An 18,677-nucleotide genomic window follows, 5' to 3' on the forward strand; every position below is an offset into this window, starting at 1 on the left:
CAGGGTTAAGAGGCGCTGTGTGGTTACTGCATTCACGCCCACAAGCCAGAGCAGAGATGAGGTTTCTGGATTAGGCTACAGGGCCCTGCTGTTTTCTTAAACGCTTCCCATGAAGAACTAATTTAGGCAAATGGTTCCAATCTCCAGGAGTCCTAGAGCCAGGAGGGCTCAAGATCAATGACAAAGTCAAACAAACATGGCCCGAGTCCTGACCTTGTTTCCATGAAGTGCAGGATGTCCTCAGGTTTCAGGCATTTCTCTTGCTGGTAATACGCATGTGGCAGGAAATGAAACCGCAGCTGGTACATGCGAGATTTGTTCTGTTTTTCTCCCATACAGAAGGACTCCTGGACATCAATTTTCTGCAACACCTAGAACCAGAAACACAGAGAGAACCCAACTTCCCCTGGTACCAGGAAACTGAGCATTATAGGTGGGTTATGAGAAACCTGAGGCTTTAGGGGGACAGGGGCTAGGAGCACCCACCAAGACCCCAAAGAAACTCCAGTGAGTTCTGCTGGCACAGACCCCTTTCGAGGAGACAGGCCTTTAGCCTACAGGTTGCTGGCAGAGAATGGCCCAAGGCTACAGGGAGTGGGCTCCACCAGGGTTGGGAAGCTAACCCAGAAACCTCTTTATTTTTAAGGCACATGAGAATCTTGTAGAACTAATGATTACTCTTAAAGCTTTCTGATCCATTCCTATGCAGCTTCTGGCAGAGAAAGCATCCCTCTCCTTGGTGGAAGTCTGAGCCCATGGTCTGAACAGTCAGCCAAACTGTTCTTCATGGATGAGAGGATGCTGGAAAATGCCTCGCCCGGTCTGCAGGGGGTCGAGAGACCATTACCTCCCCTAAGCACACTCTGGTGAGCTGCCTCTTCAGGCTTTTCACTCTCTTCAGTGCTTTTTTGGTGTTGAGCACGGGCACACTCATCATGGGTGTCTTGATATTGGCGCTGGCCACCATGAGAATCTCCCTCAATCTGTCACAGAACAAGGGCACATTTGATCATAAGAGGCACCTGGGTTCCCTATTTGTGTGAGGCCTTTCCTGTCAGAGTTCTCTGGGATCTGAGAGAGACTTGGGATCTTGCAGGGAGACATGCTGAATCAGAGTCCCAGCTCTGGCCCCATGTGTGACAGCAAGTGACACTTCTAACAGTTTCCTCCACTGGAGTGTGGCTCTTCAATGACAGGACTGTGTCTTATTCTTGCTTCCTATGACCTATGCCTTACATACAGTGGGTGCTTACTAAGAGCTTACTGAATGGATGAGAGATGTGGCCTTGCCCATGCGCCCAGCCTGACTGCATAGAATGCTGGGCCCCTGTCCTTTCTTCCACAGGTGACGACCATGAGGTTGAGGAAGCTGAGGAATCTGCCTGAGTCACTCTACTAGAAAGTAGAAGGGCCAGGCATCGAATGTAGGTGGGTGTGGCCTCCATTCTTTCCTCTCACCTACTGACCATCATCCTGCAGGGTGCACATTTACCTAAAGGGCCTAAAGACACTGTGGGTCGCATCCTAGGTGAATGTTGCCCTGGAACTAGGCAACCAGGTGACCTTGCACGGGGCTTGTTTACAGCATCTTCCTGAGTCCTGACCCCAGAAGTGTGTAGTTTCAAAAGCATCTGGGTAACTCTGACACAGGAGTTGGCGGAAGAATAAACAAGGATTCTAAGAGGCCTGGGCACTGACCCAGCCACAAAGCTGTACAGAAAAGCAGGGTTCTGGAAATTCCAACCCTGATCCCCACTTTGATAAAACCCTCTCAGTCACACACACACACTCTAATAACTTCTCCAGGACTAGGCTAGGACAGGCTCCGCCCCACACCCCCTTGTAGCCCACCTCGGAATGCCCAGGGTGACATTCATCTCGCCTCTGCCAGCGAAGTGGAAGGTGTTCAGAGTCATCTGTGTGGAGGGCTCCCCGATGCTCTGGGCAGCCAGCAGGCCCACCGCCTCACCTGGGTCACACAGTGAGCGCTGCCACTTCAGCTGCAGCAGGGTCCTCAACCTTGAGAGGGGCAGGGGACGCCGGGATCAGAAGTGCAGACACCAAACAAACTAGGGCACATGGAACCGTTCCCCCTCCCTTTCTGGGCTGGTGTTTCCAGACAAATGATCCTTCTAATCCTTAAATTCCTGCTAGTGACCCTGAAATGTCCTAAATTACACAGCACACGGATCCCAGCTGGTGGCTAAAGCTCTAGATGCCCAAGCTCGGACTGTCCACATTCTCCCTGAGGATGACATGGGTTCACTCTGCACCAGGGACAAGCCCCCCAAATGGTGAGAATGTCTGAGCTCACTAGTCACATTTCCCTGTTCCTTTCCTCACCGGCTGTGGCAGTTTGGAGGGCCTAAACCTCCCACTGTATGAACTAGAAAGAGGTTCATGAAGCAGTTATGGGATGGGGGCAGGTGGCAGTAGGGGTTTATTTTCTTAATTAGCGTAAACGTGTGCCACATCAGAAGTACATGTGCCATCCAGCAGTCCCCAACCTTTTTGGTATCAGGGATCAGTGCTCCTATGAGAATCTAATGCCTGATGATCTGAGGTGGAGCCGAGGGGGTGATGCTCGTGCTGGGGAGGGGCTGTAAATACAGATGAAGCTTCATTTGCCCACCCGCTGCTCACTTCCTGCTGTGTGGCCCAGTTCTTAACAGGCCACGGTCCGGTCTGCAGCCTGGGAGGGGGGAGGGGTTGGGGACCCATGCACTACACAATTTTGCAGTTTACCAGGCATTCTTCCTTTTAGAACAGTCACAGGAATGCTGCAGTACCTCCGTACACGGAATAAAAAAGGGCTCAACAAATGGGGACTAAATGGATGAATGTGTGAATGCAGGAGAAAGCAACAAAACTATGTTTCTATGTGAGTTTTTTGTAAAAGTCTGGCTTTTCACTAATCTGATGTGTCTTCTCTCCCCTATCACTTCAAATCAATGAGTCTGAGTGCATAGCAGCATTTCTGACAGCAAAAACCTTCAAATACTTCCAGAACTTTGGAGTTACACCAGGGCTTGCTGCTTGTTAAAAGGTCCCCTGTAAGAGCTACTAACGCGGAACCACCATCCCATTCTGGCCCTCCAAACCCATGTGGTACTCCCCAGGGCGAACCTCTCCCCTTTCCTGATGTAGCACAGCTGGAGGGAGGACCGACTGGGTCCTCCAGCCAGTAAACGGTAACACCCTGAGCTGCAGGGGAGCAGGCAATGGGTGTGGGGATCCAGGGCTTCCTCTTGCAGGGAAAGCCCTGCCGGCAGCTGTGATAACCAGTATGCCTTATTCTATCCGAGAATCTCTGAGACCTAGCTGGAGAAACCAGTTTAAAGGGTAAAAAGAGGAAGCCCTGTCCCTTCCTTCCCTCGAGCTCTTCCATCCAAGTGTTTGTCTTTGCTCACTGCCAACATCTGCAGTCCCTGGACTCTTTTAGCTTCTCCAGGTACCTGGCGGGTTTCACCAGGGACAGGACAAGGAGCCAGGCTATGATCTCAGTCTTATGGCAGATGATCTCAGTCTTTCAGTTCTGCAGGCCAGGCTTAGTGATCCAAGCAGGAAGAACCTCCTGACAACTCCCCAAGACCAGTCCCCAGCAGGCATTCCTTGGGTGCACTTTTGACGTTTTAACGCATTGTGGCTTGGTGTCGGCTCATGCCTGGCTTCCCACCTGCCTAGACCATAGGAATTTTTTTCCTATTTTATTTATTTATTTATTTTTTTGAGTGAATGGGTCCAAACTGAGGACTCTATGTGGTCCTTCTTCCTTAAGGCTTTGAAAACCAAAGCTCAAAAGATCATTAGAGTAATCAGATCTAATCCCTCACAAAAGGCCAAGACATGGTGTCACAGGGCAGTGAATGATTTGTTCTGGGTCACACAGTTAGTTGGCAGTCACTGAATGGCTACCAGATTCCCTGACTCTCAATAAGCCACGCCCACCACATCAAACTCATGACAAAGGTCATTTCTGTAAGCCTCGCTCCCAGCAGAGCACTCTTCTCCATCTTGGTCCAGATTGGGGTGTCCACCCCTGCCTACTTGCTCCAGTCTGTCCTCGAGTCCTTAGAGCTTGCAAGGTGCCCTTCTATTTCACTTCCCTCCCTCCTGCTGGAATCTGGAACCCAGGGGGCTGCTGGAGGGGTAGGGAAGGGCCTGACAATAGACTTTCCCTCAGCACATACCATATAAACACTAATGTCATCATTACCTGTCAAGAGAAAGCTCTGATTTCTCATAACTCTTCTCTGCTTGGGATGCCCACTCGCAACTGTAGTCATCCATCTTTTTTTCAAATGTTTCTGACACTGACGCAAAGTAGATGTCCGGGCGCCAGATAGACAGACTGGGGTCAGGACAAGGAGCTGCCTTCTTCTGGTATTTCCTTCGACTCTGCTCATCTAACTCACCCCACATCCTCAACATCTGAAAGGAAAGACAGGCCTCAGCCACATTGGAGGACACCAGGAATGGGCTTCTTTTCCTGGGACATCCAGTAGGATAAGGAGGATCAAAGGCTGGCTTCAAATGAGAGTTAGGGAACGAGACAGAACCCTGCGTGCGATGAGAAAACCAGCTCAACATTTAAAACAGGCAGAAACCGAATCCATCCTAGGGTGCACTGCTTGACTGTGACTCTTCGTCCCAGCCCACTCGAGCATAGGTAGGGTGACCAGGTAAGTTAGGGTGACCAGGTAGAGTAAAATGGGACACTATTAATAAGAATGCTAGGGTAAGAGTTGCCAGGGCTGTCTGAAGCCAACCGGGACAGGTTTGAGCCCAGTAACCCTGCTAGATCTGTTTGTCCCATCCAGGCTTTCACACATCCTATACCCAACAGTGTCTACTTAAAAGCAACCTCCTGCCTCTTGCCTCCTAGCTGTGTTTGGCCAATGGAAAGCCCCAGAAGCAGAGGGAAAGGCAGGAGAGTGAAGCCCGGCATGTAGCTCCCATCCTCTCCAAGGCGCATCTGAGGCCACGTCCCTCCAATGAGGGCTCCTGTCAAGTGGCCTCTGCCCACAGCCACCTCCCTTTTCCTTCATGCCTGGGGTGATGAAGAACCAAAGTTACCAGACACATTTAGGTTCCTCAAACCCCTCCCCCACCTTTGTAAAGAGTCCCCTCCTTAAATCGCCATTTCAGTGCCGTGTGTTTCTTGACAGTGAATGAAGAAAGATTTTACCATTATATCTTCTCTTAGAAAAACAACCCTCATTCCCTCACCCCCTGACTGAGGCCTTTATATGCCAGGCACTGGACATATAGCCCCCTGAGTCACCTGGTAAGTCCCGGGGCTGCGACCATGCTGGTTGGCATCCTGGAGGTTCAAGGCTTTCACAGCTTCCTGAACTTTCTGGGAATAACTCAAGAAGGCGCCTCTTCTCAGCAAGGTGTTAGAATGCTTGTTCTGCCATTTTTTGATGGCTCTGAAGTGGCGGAGAGCTTTTTGGGGATCTGCTCTGGATAAAACTTCATGGAGATGCTTCGATTTCATTATTACCTAAGCAAAGCACACACACAAGACCAAAGCGATGAGGGAGTGACCCACGAATCAGGTCACACAACTTCACGGGACCAAGATGGCCTGTGTGGAGCTGTCATGACATCTCTCACATGGGCTGAGCACCCACTACTAATCGGGGACCTCACAGTGCAAACTAGACTTGAGAGCTGGTGGTCCCAGCAGCTGAGGGGGTCATGGGAGAACAGCATACTCAGAACCCCTTCGCAATACAGCAGCCTTTCTAGGAAGAACGGAGAAGTGACAGCCAAAACTGTGTGTGGATGGTGCCAGGATGGGGAGGAGCTAGCATCAAGCGCAGCCTTCAATTCGGCCGTCTGCTGGGTGACCTTGGACAGGCCACATCCGTTTTATTTTCCCACCCAACGAAACAGGGTGACTGCTTGGTCAACAGTAATGGTCATTACTGGAGCAGTAAAGTATGGCATGGAAACCATAAGCTAGTTCGTCACAGGCCTGGGCTCAAACACTGGCTCTGCCCCAGCTGCCTCGGCTGTGAAATGGGCAGAGGAAGGAATACCTCCTTCTCCAGGCTTCAGTGAAGGAGAGAACAGAAAGTGTGCACAACGCACCTGACTGAGGACCCCACGCACAGCAAACGCCCCTGAACGGCAGTTGCTGTTCTGGAGGAGCTCGCGCCTTTCTACCATCTCAAAGTCCCCAAAGGGGATATGAAAATAGCAAGTGTTTCAAGGCATCACTTGGTGCTTTATACTCTTCCCACTCTACTTTTCAACAGCCACTATGACTGGGTGGCAAAGCTCGGATGCAAGGCCCACCACCCCTGGGTGCCATGGGTCTAGCGCCTACCTCGTAGTTGCTGGCGAGGAAGGGAAACTGCTTGGGCTGTAGGAACTGTGTCTTGGGGATGTCCAGGCCATCCTCCCCATACAGGAACTGTACCACGCTGCCGTCACTGTCGCGGACTGTCAGGTCATACTGGACAACCAGCCCCTCCAGGTGCTTGATGATGCACCTGTATAAAGACTTGGCTCAGGGTCCACCAAGCTCACCACTTCCCAGCACTGCCTCTGATGGGAACCGGGGACAGGGGAGGAAGTGGTGGAGGGTGGAAAGGAGACAGCCGGACTCTAGGACAGGCTGGCTTCAAAGCCCCAGGCTCTGAGCTATAACATCGCCCAGCCAGAGGCTGCAACTGTGTGTCCCAGAGACCAGCTGCCACTGCTGGCCCCTGGCTCCCATCTTCAGCCCCAGCTGCTGGGACTACTACCTGCCCTTTCACTCTGCTGTACTGCAGAGATCCCCAGGAACAGGTAGCCTTAGATCCACAAAGGCAGGCAAAGCAGTGGGGTCGTCCCTCCACCCAATGCTTCTTCAATGCTGTCAGTCCAGACTGTCTGGGACACCAAGGGGACATTAGGAACTACATGCTGATGTGATATTTGTAAGCCAGTGCCCTCTTCCCTTGATCCTCCCAGTGGTCAGCTGCCTCCCTCAACTTCTCCCTCTCTGCTGCCGTGGTGCTGGCCCTGTACCTTGTCTCCGGCCACTCTGCCTCAGTTTCTCCTGCCATTTTAAGAGGAGGTTTCCTAGGTGCCACTGTTCCCTTAAGCTCCAAGGACAGAGCTCAGTGTTAGTCACCATTGTCTTCTTGGCACCCAGCCTGGGGCCTGGCAGGGCTGGTGCTGAGCACCCACTTCCCCTTCGCTGGAAGTGCTAAGGTGTCGATCATCGGCCCTCTGCTTTGCCTGCCTCACAGGGGGCTCCAGCTCTCAGCACAGCAACGGCCCCTCAAGGCTGCTTCTCAGGCCTCTCCCGAGCTTCAGGCCTGATCTCCAAGGTCCACCGAATGTATCCGCTTGCATATCCTGCTGCTGCCACCTCCTGCCACCCACACATTCTCTCCCCTCTGTGGCATCTCGCTTTGTCAGCTGTGCCACTGTGCTGCAACTCGGGCGTGAAAACGCAGCTGCGTCTGACACCTCCCTTCCTCTTACTCCGGCATTTCAGCTCATTGCCCTGTGTCTTGCCACATCTGCTTCTTCCTTCCTATTACCATCCTCTGGAGGCAGCCTTCTAACCTCCGGCCTGGACCTCTGCCACAGCCACCCTGGGATCCTCCAATCCATCCTGTCTGAAGCACTGCACTTGCCCTCTTCACCGTGAACTTCCACTAGCAGATGTCTGTGCCCTTTGTCCCAACTGCTGCTGCTCTTCTGTTCCAGTCAGGATCCCAACACCCCACATTCGAACGGCCCCACACACTCCTGCCTCACACACAGAATCCCACCCCAGACTTAGCTGACCGCTTGTTTTCTAACTTTCTCTAAACTGCACAGGTATTCTTGAATGATTGAAGGAATGGAGGTGGGGTGTCATCCCTGCTCGTGGAAGGAACTGGCCATGTGATCCATGCCTCCGAGAGGGGAGCTCACTGCCCTGCACTGAATGCAGCTAGCTCTGCAGATGGGCGCCTCACTGAATGGCCACCCAGGTGTGTCTCTACTCCAATCCCAACCCCACAGGCTGCAGCTCTGAGAGTCAAGAGGAAGGGACCACAACAAGGGTAGCAGCTGTGGGGGAATCTGGAGCTCAGAAGCAGGGGAAAGGAGAGAGCACAAAGCTTGGACAAGCAGGCAGGCCTCTGGGGTAAAGAAGGAAGAGAGCTCTGCCTCCCTACCTAGCAATCAGCAGAGCTCAACTTGTAACCAGGCCTGCAAGGTGTGGGAATTTATTTTTGCCGTCTCCTCCATTTCCCACCATCAGTTCTCTGGGCTCACAAAGAACCATTACCAAAAAGCCCGAAGGCAGAGCTACCCACACTGCACCCCCAAGGGAGGGAGGCTGGAGCGCAGGGGCCTGCTGTGCTGTACTGCCCGGCACCCTGGAGTCAGGCCTCGTTCAGATTTAAGCTTCATCCCCCTACCTGCTCAAACAGGCCTTTAAGAGTGGCTACTTGTTTTCTTTCTCCCCAGAGATGAGAGAAAACAAGCAGGTTTAGGCTGAGAAACCCCAAAGTGACACCTGCACCTGGAGAAACAGTAACTACAGACTCACAGGCAGGGAACCTGGCCTGGTTTTCTCTGCACTCTCCTGGACTGCTGCGCCCTCCTAGGGCAGAGGACCAGCTCCTCACTAGTCACTACCGTACCTGTAACTCCCCCCAGGGAATGGCATAGCCTCAGAATAAAAGGGTCCTTTGTTTAAGCCTCTGAGCTTATGTGCTACAAGTCCTTTAGAAGGGGAAGAATATCTACTATTTTAGATCTCAGGCTAACCATGGACATTTTAAAGAGTTTTGTTGTTGTTTTTTAATCCCAAGAAATCCTAAGTGACTTGTCACTGAAAATGTGAAAGATGACCAAGGTGAATGGTATTGCGATGCTGATCTCATCTAAAAGTGGTAGAACTGGTGCATTTTACCTTTGGAGGTAGCCAGAGCGGCTGGTTTTCACAGCGGTGTCGACCAGACCCTCTCGACCTGCCATGCAGTGAAAGAAGAACTCCTGTGGGAGAAACGAGACCCAGGTCCCAGCGGTGGAAGTGAGGACAGCATGCTTCCCAAAGAGCAGCCTAGGCCAACGCCTCCTTGCCTGATGGCTCCAGTGGCCCCAGTGACTCTGTCCTCCCCTGTGGTAACCCTTGTCTTATCCTGCCCGAGAGCAGAGGGACAAGTGGATGAGGAGAAGTAACAGCTCCTATCTACAGGGGCCAGGTGCGCTACCTGCACTTGTGTACTTTAAACTCAGGATTATACTCCGGATCCCATTTTCCAAATAGAAATGATGCCGGTGCCTCATTACTGTTTGGTTCAGCCCACAGGTCTGAATTCCACTTCCAACAGTGTTAACAGAGGTATGCAGTGTTTTCCAAACTTTCTGATTGCAATCCACAGTTAGAGATATATTTACGACAGTAATCGGCAAGTACACATATATACACATGCACATAAAGATAAATTTGTTCTCTGTACCATCCTGTTCTGTTTCATTACATTAAGAACTGACAGTCACTACCTATTACAATGTTTTCATGACTCGCTAAGGGGTCGCAACCAGTTTAAAAAATTATGGTATGTATCAGCTCTCCACCATCCTTTGCCAGAGGCCATAAATGAACACTGGAGAGTCTGTGTGGGACCGATGGAAGTGCCCCTGGAGCAGTCAGTGGCCTTGAAACAAAAGGTCAGTGCTGTTCACAATCTGGACTTAGTTGTCTGACCACAGGGTTAACTTTGCAGAGATGCAACAGACCAGGGAACTAAAGGTACTAATATTCAGAAGGCCATTTTTGACAAGTTGAGGAGTAAACCCTGAGGGGAGAATTTTGCTGACCGAGGGAAAACTAGACATTTGCTACAGCTAGTCAATTTTCCCATGGTGAAGGAGGAGCCATGGGAGGTTATTTTGGGGGGCTTTGTGGAATAAATCTCTGTGATGCTCCCTTTGGCAATGGAGATCACCCTGGTGAGAAGCCTCCCCTTCCCATGCTGCCTTCAAGTGCAGGTGAGAGCTGGTTGAGTGAGGACACATAGCAGGAAAAGGTAGAGCTAGGACTGGTCTCATTCATCTTTCCAATCATCAGCAAACACTGAGCTCCCACCATGTGCCAGGCACTGTGCTAGGCTCTGGTATCACAATGGTGGACATGACATGGTCGCATCCTTACGGTGCTCATGGGCCATGGGGTCTAGAGGGTAAGCGGCAAATGGCTTGGCATTTATAACTTGATCGTCTTTGCTCAAAGTTGTTGAAAAAGGTCAAAGGCCTACCACTAAGCCTAGAAACAAGGAGAAATGCCAAAAGGAAAAACCAAAATACATACAGGAGGTGTGATGCCAGTGAGGAATCTGCCAGTGACAAAGCCGCCAGCCCTGGGGGTGAATTCATAAGGCTCAAAGCAGGGCAGTGACTTGCCAGACGCCATCAGTGGGGGTCTCCGACCTTCCAATTCAATCTGGCCCAGCAGGCATGAAATCTAGGGGAAAGGAAATCCAAAGAAAACCCAAGATCTACATGTTACAAAATGCTTTGTCCTAGCAGAGGTGGGAGGGCCTGCTCTTCAAGAAAAGCTGCATGGAAACAGAGCACTTAAAGGCCAACCTAGATTTGTAAATGAACCAGGGAAGCATGTGTTTCAAGAAAATAACAGTGTTTTCCTTTTGTTGACAGAGATTTTTCACATTTGGTGTCAGTTGTAAATGGGCTTATAAAAGAAGCCATGTTTCAGAATCACCAAGGGCTAGTCCTAATGGGGAAACCGAAGCCTGCAGGAAAAGGTAATTTATATGATCCTTAAATTCTAAGGCCAAAGAGAGTAATACTGCCTATTAATTTGAGGAGGGGGTGCGGGGGGTGGGGGGATAGTGTGTCTAGATTTCACTTTAGTCAAATAGGCTTTCTGAGGGCCTTCACCCTTTTAAGCCCATTCTTATGACTCTCAACTCACCAAACAATGAGATGGTCCTTAAGACACTCTCAAGATTACGATTAAAAAAAAAAAAAAGTTACTAAGATCTGTGAAAATGCTGCCATAGTACTACAATAATCTGAGGAGATAACAGGCCTCAAATTAAGAAACCTCTAAGGAAACACATATAACATAATACTAAATGGAAAAAGCAGATCATGTAAAATTACAGGGTCTAAGTTAAGATTATATATACATATACATAGTGTTTCTATATAATGTGAATATATATAACACGATAACACCGTATATAAATTTATAATATCTATATTATACATATCACTATCTAGATACTTATATATCTGTGTTTGTTTATAACGCTGAGGTATTAATGATGGTTAGCTCCCATACTCTTTTCTGCATGCTTTTTTATTTTCCAGTACTTACCATGCTTTATATACAATGTGGATCCTTTTCAAATCAGAAACAAATCTGAAAACTAACCCTTGCCATCGCCCCACCCTCTAGCAAATCAGCCAGCCCGCCTTTGCTCACACCTGCATGGTGTTCACAGTTGAACCTTTGGCTCCAGACTGCACCATCATCTGCAGGTTGTTCTCTGGGAACTGTCTGTGCAGGCCAAAAGGCATGCATGCCTGTGGATTAAATAAATACACTAGTCAGTGAACTCACCCCCTTTTGAAGTCTCAAGGTAAATCCAGAATGTGGAGGCAATAAACTCAGACTATATAGAGATAAGTGCCAAACCCCACTTGAGGTAAGACGACATCTCATTTGGCATCAACTCTCTTGCTAGACCCCCTAGAGAGAAGTCTAGCAATGGCCACATGTGCTGCTCTTGATACTCTCTATCATGAAGCCCGAGGCTCCTGTCACTGGGGCAGCAAAAAAGGGAGAAGCAGAGGGGCAAGCACATGTAGTTTGTGATTCTAAAGAGAAGCTGGTTAAAAATAAAATTTAAGGTGATGGGAGCTTCCAGTTAAGATGGCGGAGTAGGTAAACACTGTGCTTGCCACCTTTCACAACTACAACAGAATTACAACTGAATTATAGAATAGCCATCATTGGAAGTCATCTGATATCTAGCTGAACAGAAGTCCTACAACTGGGGACATACAGAACAGGTGACCTCAAGATTGGTAGAGGGACAGAGATGAGGAAAAGGCTGGTCCCACACCCATGCGTGGTGGTTGAAAACGAGAGGGATATCTCAGCCTCGGAGGACCCTCCTTGGGATCGAGAGGTCCTGGACCCACACCAGGCTCCCCAGCCCAGGGTTCCATTGCCAGGATGAGAAGTCCTCACAACTTCTGGCTGTGAAAACTAGTGGAGATTGTGCTAAATGAAGAGCCTCTGGAGTCATAGACATTCCTCTTAAGGGGCCTGCACGCAGACTTACTCACTGATGGACTTACTCTGAGCTCCAGCGCTGGGGCAGTAGCTCAGGAAGTGACTGGGACACACAGGGAGGAACAGAGTTGTCTGGCTTCAGGGCAAGGGTTAGAGAGGCAGCTTTCTTCCACACAAAAATGCTGGTGAAGGTTACTGTTCCCTTTGTTGAACCTTACCCCTGCCTGCCTTGCAGATGCACATGGTCGCCATCTCTGAGTCTCCATCAACCTGGCTAACACTGGTCATTGCACCCTGGTGATTCCTTGAAACCCCACCCAACTCAACTTACGGGCCCACCCAAGCCTCTTCCAGTGGATTTTCCACATAAATGGCCTGTCTTGGCTCATGCTATACTTTCCTAAACTCTCATAAAAGTTCATAAAACCTAAAAGAGCAGCGTGTGGCCCCGGTGTGCCCTGTATCTCTTGCTGAGCAGCCTGGCACTAGCAGCAGCCAGTCTTAGTTTGTGGCTTAGCTTCTTGAGGCACACCCAAGCCCAGTGTGGGTGGTGGCCATCTGTGGACTGTTTGGTAGCTCATGCCAGGTGGCCCTGGGTAGGGTACAGGCTGCAGCTGAACTTGGCCTACAGCAGGGCCCCTCCCAGGAGGCTCTGGCCTGTACATGTAGTGGTTGGCTTTGGTCTGAGCTGGAGGACCACTAGGATCATATCTACGGATGATACACCTAAAAGGCAGACTGGGCACACACCGGAGCCCTACTAAATCTTACTCTGTAAGGTGGCCACTTAATGGCCAGTCCTCACAATCAATCAGCCCAAGGGTCAATCCCTCTCATTAATGTGCAAAAAGCAACCAAGGTTCAACTACAACAGGAGGGCACACAACCCATACAAGTTGGGACGTACCTGGAGCACCTGGCTCAGGTGGACAGGAAAGACTGTGCCACTGGGCCCCACAGTACACCTATTACATAATGCCACTCCACTAAGACTAGGAGACATAGCAGCCCAGGGAGGCAGGAAAAATGAAAAGAAAAAAAATATGTTCCAATGAAAGAAAAGAACAAAGCTCCAGAAAAAGAACTAAACAAAATGGAGACAAGCAATCTACCAGATTCAGCGTTCAAAACAATGGTTATAAGGATGAATATAGGAGAAGAGTAGATGAACTCATTGAGAACTTTAACAAAGAGATAGAAAACATAAAAGTGGAGACAAAAAACATAAAAAAGAACCAGTCAGAAATGAAGAATACAATATCTGAAATGAAGAATACCTTAGAAAGAATCGACAGTAGATTAGATGAAACAGAAGATCGAATCAGTGATTTAAAAGATAAGGTAGCAGAAAACACCCAATCTGGGCAGCAACGAAAAGAATCCTCCAAAATGAAGATAGTTTAAAGAGACCCTCTGGGCCAACATCAAGCTTACAAACATTCACATCATAGGAGAAGAGAGAGAGCAAGGAATTGAAAACCTATTTGAAGAAATAATGACGGAAATAGACCTACAACCCCAGGAAGCACAGAGTGTCCCAAACAAGATGAACCCAAAGAGGCCCACATTAAGACACATCATAATTAAAATGCCAAAGGTTAAATACAAAGAGAGAATATTAAAAGCAGCAATAAAAAAGCAGTTAGTTACCTACAAGGGAGTTCCCATAAGACTTTCCAATTGATTTTTCAACAGAAATTCTTCAGGCCAGAAGGGATTGGCAGGCAATATTCACAGCGATGAAAAGCAAGGACCTATAACCAAGACCACTCTACCCAGCAAAGCTACCATTTAGAATCGAAGGAATAATAAAGAGCTTTCCAAACAAAAAGCAAAAGAAGTTCATCATCACCAAGGCAGTATTACAGGAAATGTTGGAGGGACGTCTTTAAGAAGAAGAAAAAAATATGTATCAAAAATATGAATAAAGAATGGCGACAACTACATATCTCTCAATAAGTACTTCAAATGAAAAAGAATGAAATGATCCAATCGAAAGATCGAATGGCTAAATGGATAAGAAAACAAGACCCTTACATACTCTGTCCAGATTAAAAGACACACACATAGAAAATAAAGGGATAGAAAAAGATATTTCATGATAGACCTAGAAGGTATTGTGCTGAGTGTGGTGAGTCAGACAGAGAAAGACAAATGCCATATGACTTCATGTACGTGTGGAATCTAAAGAACAAAATAAATAAACAAAAAAACAGAAACAAACTCATAGATACAGAGAACACTTTGAGGATTACCAGATGGGAGGGGAGTTGGGGATCAGTGAAAAAAGGGGAAGGGATTAAGTAGTACAAATTGATAGTTACAGGATAGTAGTCACGGGGATGTAAAGTATTTGCATAGGGAGTGCAGTTGGAAGTATTGTGACTATGTATAGTGTCAGATGGGCACTAAATTTATCAAAGTGATCACTTTGTAAGTTATATAATGTCTGATCAATATGTTGTCTACCTGAAACTAACATATCATATTCCAACCGTCAATTAAAAACATTTTTTAATTATTAAAAAATATATTTAAGGCAATAACCTTGAAAATTACCCAGCAGAGCATGGCCTTGGTTCCCAAACACCTGGCAATGATGACCAATGCCTCTTATCATATTCACATTTACCAACATGCTGCCTGAGCATCATGTGGGAGGTTTGCTTCAGCTCCGGAGCCAGTGCAAGCAGGCCAAGCCCTCAAGCTGAACCTGGGGAGATGCTGGGAGGGGGGTTAAGTCTATTTAAGCCTCTGCCAAGGGTTGCGGAGACCCAGCCCAATGCAGAAGAGGCAGAGTGGGTGGGAAGAGGGGAGCTAGAGGGACAAGAAACAATTCTAAGATGTCTTTGGGATAATGTCCCAACCCGGCATTCCCAGGCAACCCTGAGAGCTGAGCCTCCAGTTTCTTGGTGAAGGTTCCTCTGAATAAAACCTCTCAAGGATGAGCTTGTATCAATGAGAGGTCTGTGTACTTGGCAGTCCAAGGGCTGCTGAAAGACAGTCAAGAACACACCACAGGCAAACATTGGCTCTGTGAAGTGTTGGTCTTTTCTCCAGGATGCAGGGTGAAGGTCAGGCTGGTGGCTTCAAGTCACAGGACAGGAAGTCCAAGCTTTGGGATGATAAGGTGGAGAGAACCAACTGTGGTCTTGGTTCCTGCAGGGATTTCCCTCTCCTTTCTTAACTGCACTGAAATGGCTTGGTGGAAAAGCAGACAGGGACTCTGGAGGACTTTCCCAGTACTCCCACCACACATCAGAGACAGGATTTAAATTCAGGCCTTTGCCCCTGGCTATACTATATATGCAGCAATGGTATTTTGGGTCCTTCATTTTGATCCTCTACCCGGCAGTAGCACCATAGGAGAGTCTTTCTTCAGAAGAGTCCCCTTTAATGTAGTGCACCGCCCCCCCCCCCAAAAATATGAACACTTAAAAAGAAAAACAGTGCAAAGCATTCCCTCTCAGTATCATGTGAAGACCTTCCCTGACCCTAACTGGGTGAGGGAATGAAGCCCTTGGCTCTTCAAAATGGATTTTGCACATCTCACTTCACATCTCACCTAGTCAGCTGTTAAACAGCCAAATTGCTCTGAAGGGACCCAAATGAGAATCGAAATGTAATTTTTTAAAAAACCAGCATTCAAAATGGTGGTGATAAGTGTACTCACTGCCAGACTAACCTTGTTAATCTCATTACTGTAATGGTTCACTTCCTCCTTGAACTTCAGATCGATCATGTTAAAGTCCCTCTGGTCTTTGCCCAGATGGGCATCCTGCCACTTCCCTCGGACCTCATCACATGATGCAGTTTCTGGCAGGTTTAACGCAGCCCTGACAGCCTAGAATGAGAAAAGGAACACGTTGGAGGCAGCAGCCAAGTGTGGTGGGTGTGGGTTTCACTCCGCAGGAAAGATGAGCCTCTGAGGCAGGCCGTGGCCTCCCAGCCTCTCCTCACCCGGGGCCCACAGTGGGTGGACTCGCCGATGATCCTGTGTCTCTTGCCGTCCGCCTTGGGTGTAACCAAGATGTCTTCCATGCCTGCGAAGTGAAACAGACAAGGCCTGACTTCTCAGAGGACGTAAACTCAGTGAGGGCAGAGCATGGGTAGCGTCGCACACCCAGGGGGCACCTGAATTATGATGACATTAACATCCTGAAGAGACTGCTACCATCTCTTAAGTGCTCCCATCTCTTAAGCAATTATGAGGCCAAACATTATACTATCCATTTTACCAACAACAAAACTAAGGCTCAGACTTGAGCCACTTGCCCAGGATTACACAGCTAAAAAGTAAACTCAGGATCAAGTCCAAACTTGTGCTCTTAGTCATCAGTTCTATGGCCTCTACTCAATAAATATATGTTGGATGAATGGGCTAGGGGTGAAGAAGAGCTTTTGGATAAAAAACTGAGTTTAGGAAAAGAATAGAGGGAGGGGTAGAACTTTCCAGTTTTGATTCTCAGAAGTCACTTGTCACAGGGACCACCTCACACAGTTGTGAAGATGGACGTACAGATACAGACACAGGCACACTCGAGCCTGGGTGGCAGGGACTACCATTACAAGATCCTCCCCAGGATGGAAGCCTGAGTCACTTCCGTTAAGGCTGTCCTTCTGGCTCCATAGCTGAGGAATTCCTCACTTTGGGAGGATATCTTTCCACTTCATTTTTCAACCAACTATTTTCTGTCTATATCTGTAAGCATTACTGGAGTCAAAAGTCCCTCAGCCAAGATCTGAGTGAGAAGGAAAACAATGGCTACACTGTTCAAAAGCTGGACTGAAATATCTGGAACCCCCAATGCAATGTCCTGGACCCTTGAGGGCCTCTAAAGAACACGTGTGAGTGGGAGGAGGAAGAAAGAGTCCCTCTGTGAGGGAGCCACAATAACAGGTCCTTCCATGGGGTCACCTCCAGGATACCTCGTTGTCCCCTCACTGACCCCTCTGGCTATGAGGGCTGGAGTGACGACAACTTCTCCAGCCTGCCCTTCCCTCAGAGCTCTATGCCCAGCTTGGCCCCACTCCCCTCGCAGCCTGGAGGCATCAGGGTGCTCTTTGCGCGCAGGGACCAATTTCTCTTGGTGCCATGTGCTAAGCAGAGCAGCAAGCAGGACTTATTTGTTAGGGCTGATGTTCACCATGCCCTGGGCAGGGAATCTTCCTTTACTTTGTGTTTTTCACAGATACTTGTTCAAGGTTACTCATGCAGGATTAAAGTGAAAACCAAGAAACAGCCTAAATGTTAAACCAGTTAAAGATAGTATCTCTACACAACTGGAATAATCTGTAGCCACAGACCTGAAGGTGTAGATTTATATTAATTCACCCAAAAGAATATTTACAAATATATTTGCAAATGGGGTGGGAGGTGGTTAGAGATCACAAAATAGCAGGGGGCATAGGATCTCATTTTTTCTGACTGTGTTTGCACTTGAAATGTCCAGAAAGATGCACATCAAATCGATATTGGTGGTTACCTCTGGCAACTGAATGCTGGGTGACTTTACATTATTTTCATGTCTGATTTATTTAGCCTTTTCTACAATTAATATATATATTATACAATTATGCGTGCCCCACTGCAGGCCAATGAACACACTTCAGCTTTTGCTGGCCCTCTGGCCCCACAGTGACACTCTCACCGTGCCTGTACTCGAGCAAATCCACAGAGCGGTCTCACTTCCACCACTAATGGTATCATCAACTAGACAATTCCCACTCACTGTAGCTCATGCTCAACGTGTACTGTGTCACTTACTCCTCACAGGATCACTGCAGAAGGACTTGGGCTCCACTCTGTATACTCAAGAGATGCGCCACCCTGAATAAGGTCAACTAGAGGCCAAACCCTTGAGCAGAACTTCTGATCTCAATTCTACCTGGTGCATAGAAAGTAAAAGTTCACTTGTTTTCTTTTTCAAAGGCAACTTCCTAAAACAGTGCACACTCATTTCTAGGGAGGAAACAAGGTAGTTCCTCTGCCTATCTGAGTGAGGATCACACCAACAGGCCTGCCCCAACATGGCGATTCCAACAGCACTGATGCCCACACTGTGTTGGGAAGTGCGGCCAGTTTTGACAACAGGGAAAACCCTTTGCAGAATGCAGAATGCCTAGGGAGTTCTGGAAGGGCACTTACAAGGGAGAATGAAGATGAGTGTGAGTGAAAAATCAACTCAGGGACAGAAAACTGTAAAGGGTGGGACTGAGAAAAAGACAGAATGGAAATGGGGACAGAGGGGGTCACTCTGCACTGTTGACAGTGAAGAAACACTGGTTGTGAGAGAGGGGTGGAAAGCACTGATAAGGAGCAAGGCTGTCGAGTGAGGACATCCTTGGAGAAGGAGACTGGTTGCCTCCCTGCAGGCTGCTGGTAGAGCCAGGAAATATCTTGGTGGGC

The 18,677-nt window shown here is 48.5% G+C and overlaps 1 protein-coding gene across 1 annotated transcript in view; it reads right to left on the bottom strand.

Moving 5' to 3' along the window:
* POLR1A (RNA polymerase I subunit A) overlaps positions 1–18,677 on the bottom strand; it is a 78,192-nt gene that overhangs the window by 12,209 nt on the left and 47,306 nt on the right. The window contains exons 17-27 of the mRNA XM_036223933.1: positions 16,229–16,311; positions 15,954–16,112; positions 11,455–11,553; positions 10,313–10,465; positions 8,912–8,994; positions 6,338–6,503; positions 5,285–5,506; positions 4,217–4,431; positions 1,852–2,019; positions 848–983; positions 214–371 (exon numbers count right to left, since the gene is read on the bottom strand). Of these exons, the coding sequence (XP_036079826.1) occupies positions 214–371; positions 848–983; positions 1,852–2,019; positions 4,217–4,431; positions 5,285–5,506; positions 6,338–6,503; positions 8,912–8,994; positions 10,313–10,465; positions 11,455–11,553; positions 15,954–16,112; positions 16,229–16,311 (1,642 nt within the window). The remainder of the gene's footprint in view (positions 1–213; positions 372–847; positions 984–1,851; positions 2,020–4,216; positions 4,432–5,284; positions 5,507–6,337; positions 6,504–8,911; positions 8,995–10,312; positions 10,466–11,454; positions 11,554–15,953; positions 16,113–16,228; positions 16,312–18,677) is intronic.

The sequence above is a fragment of the Rousettus aegyptiacus genome, unplaced genomic scaffold (genome assembly GCF_014176215.1).
Source record: "Rousettus aegyptiacus isolate mRouAeg1 unplaced genomic scaffold, mRouAeg1.p scaffold_m13_p_7, whole genome shotgun sequence".
NCBI classification, from domain to species: Eukaryota; Metazoa; Chordata; class Mammalia; order Chiroptera; family Pteropodidae; genus Rousettus; species Rousettus aegyptiacus.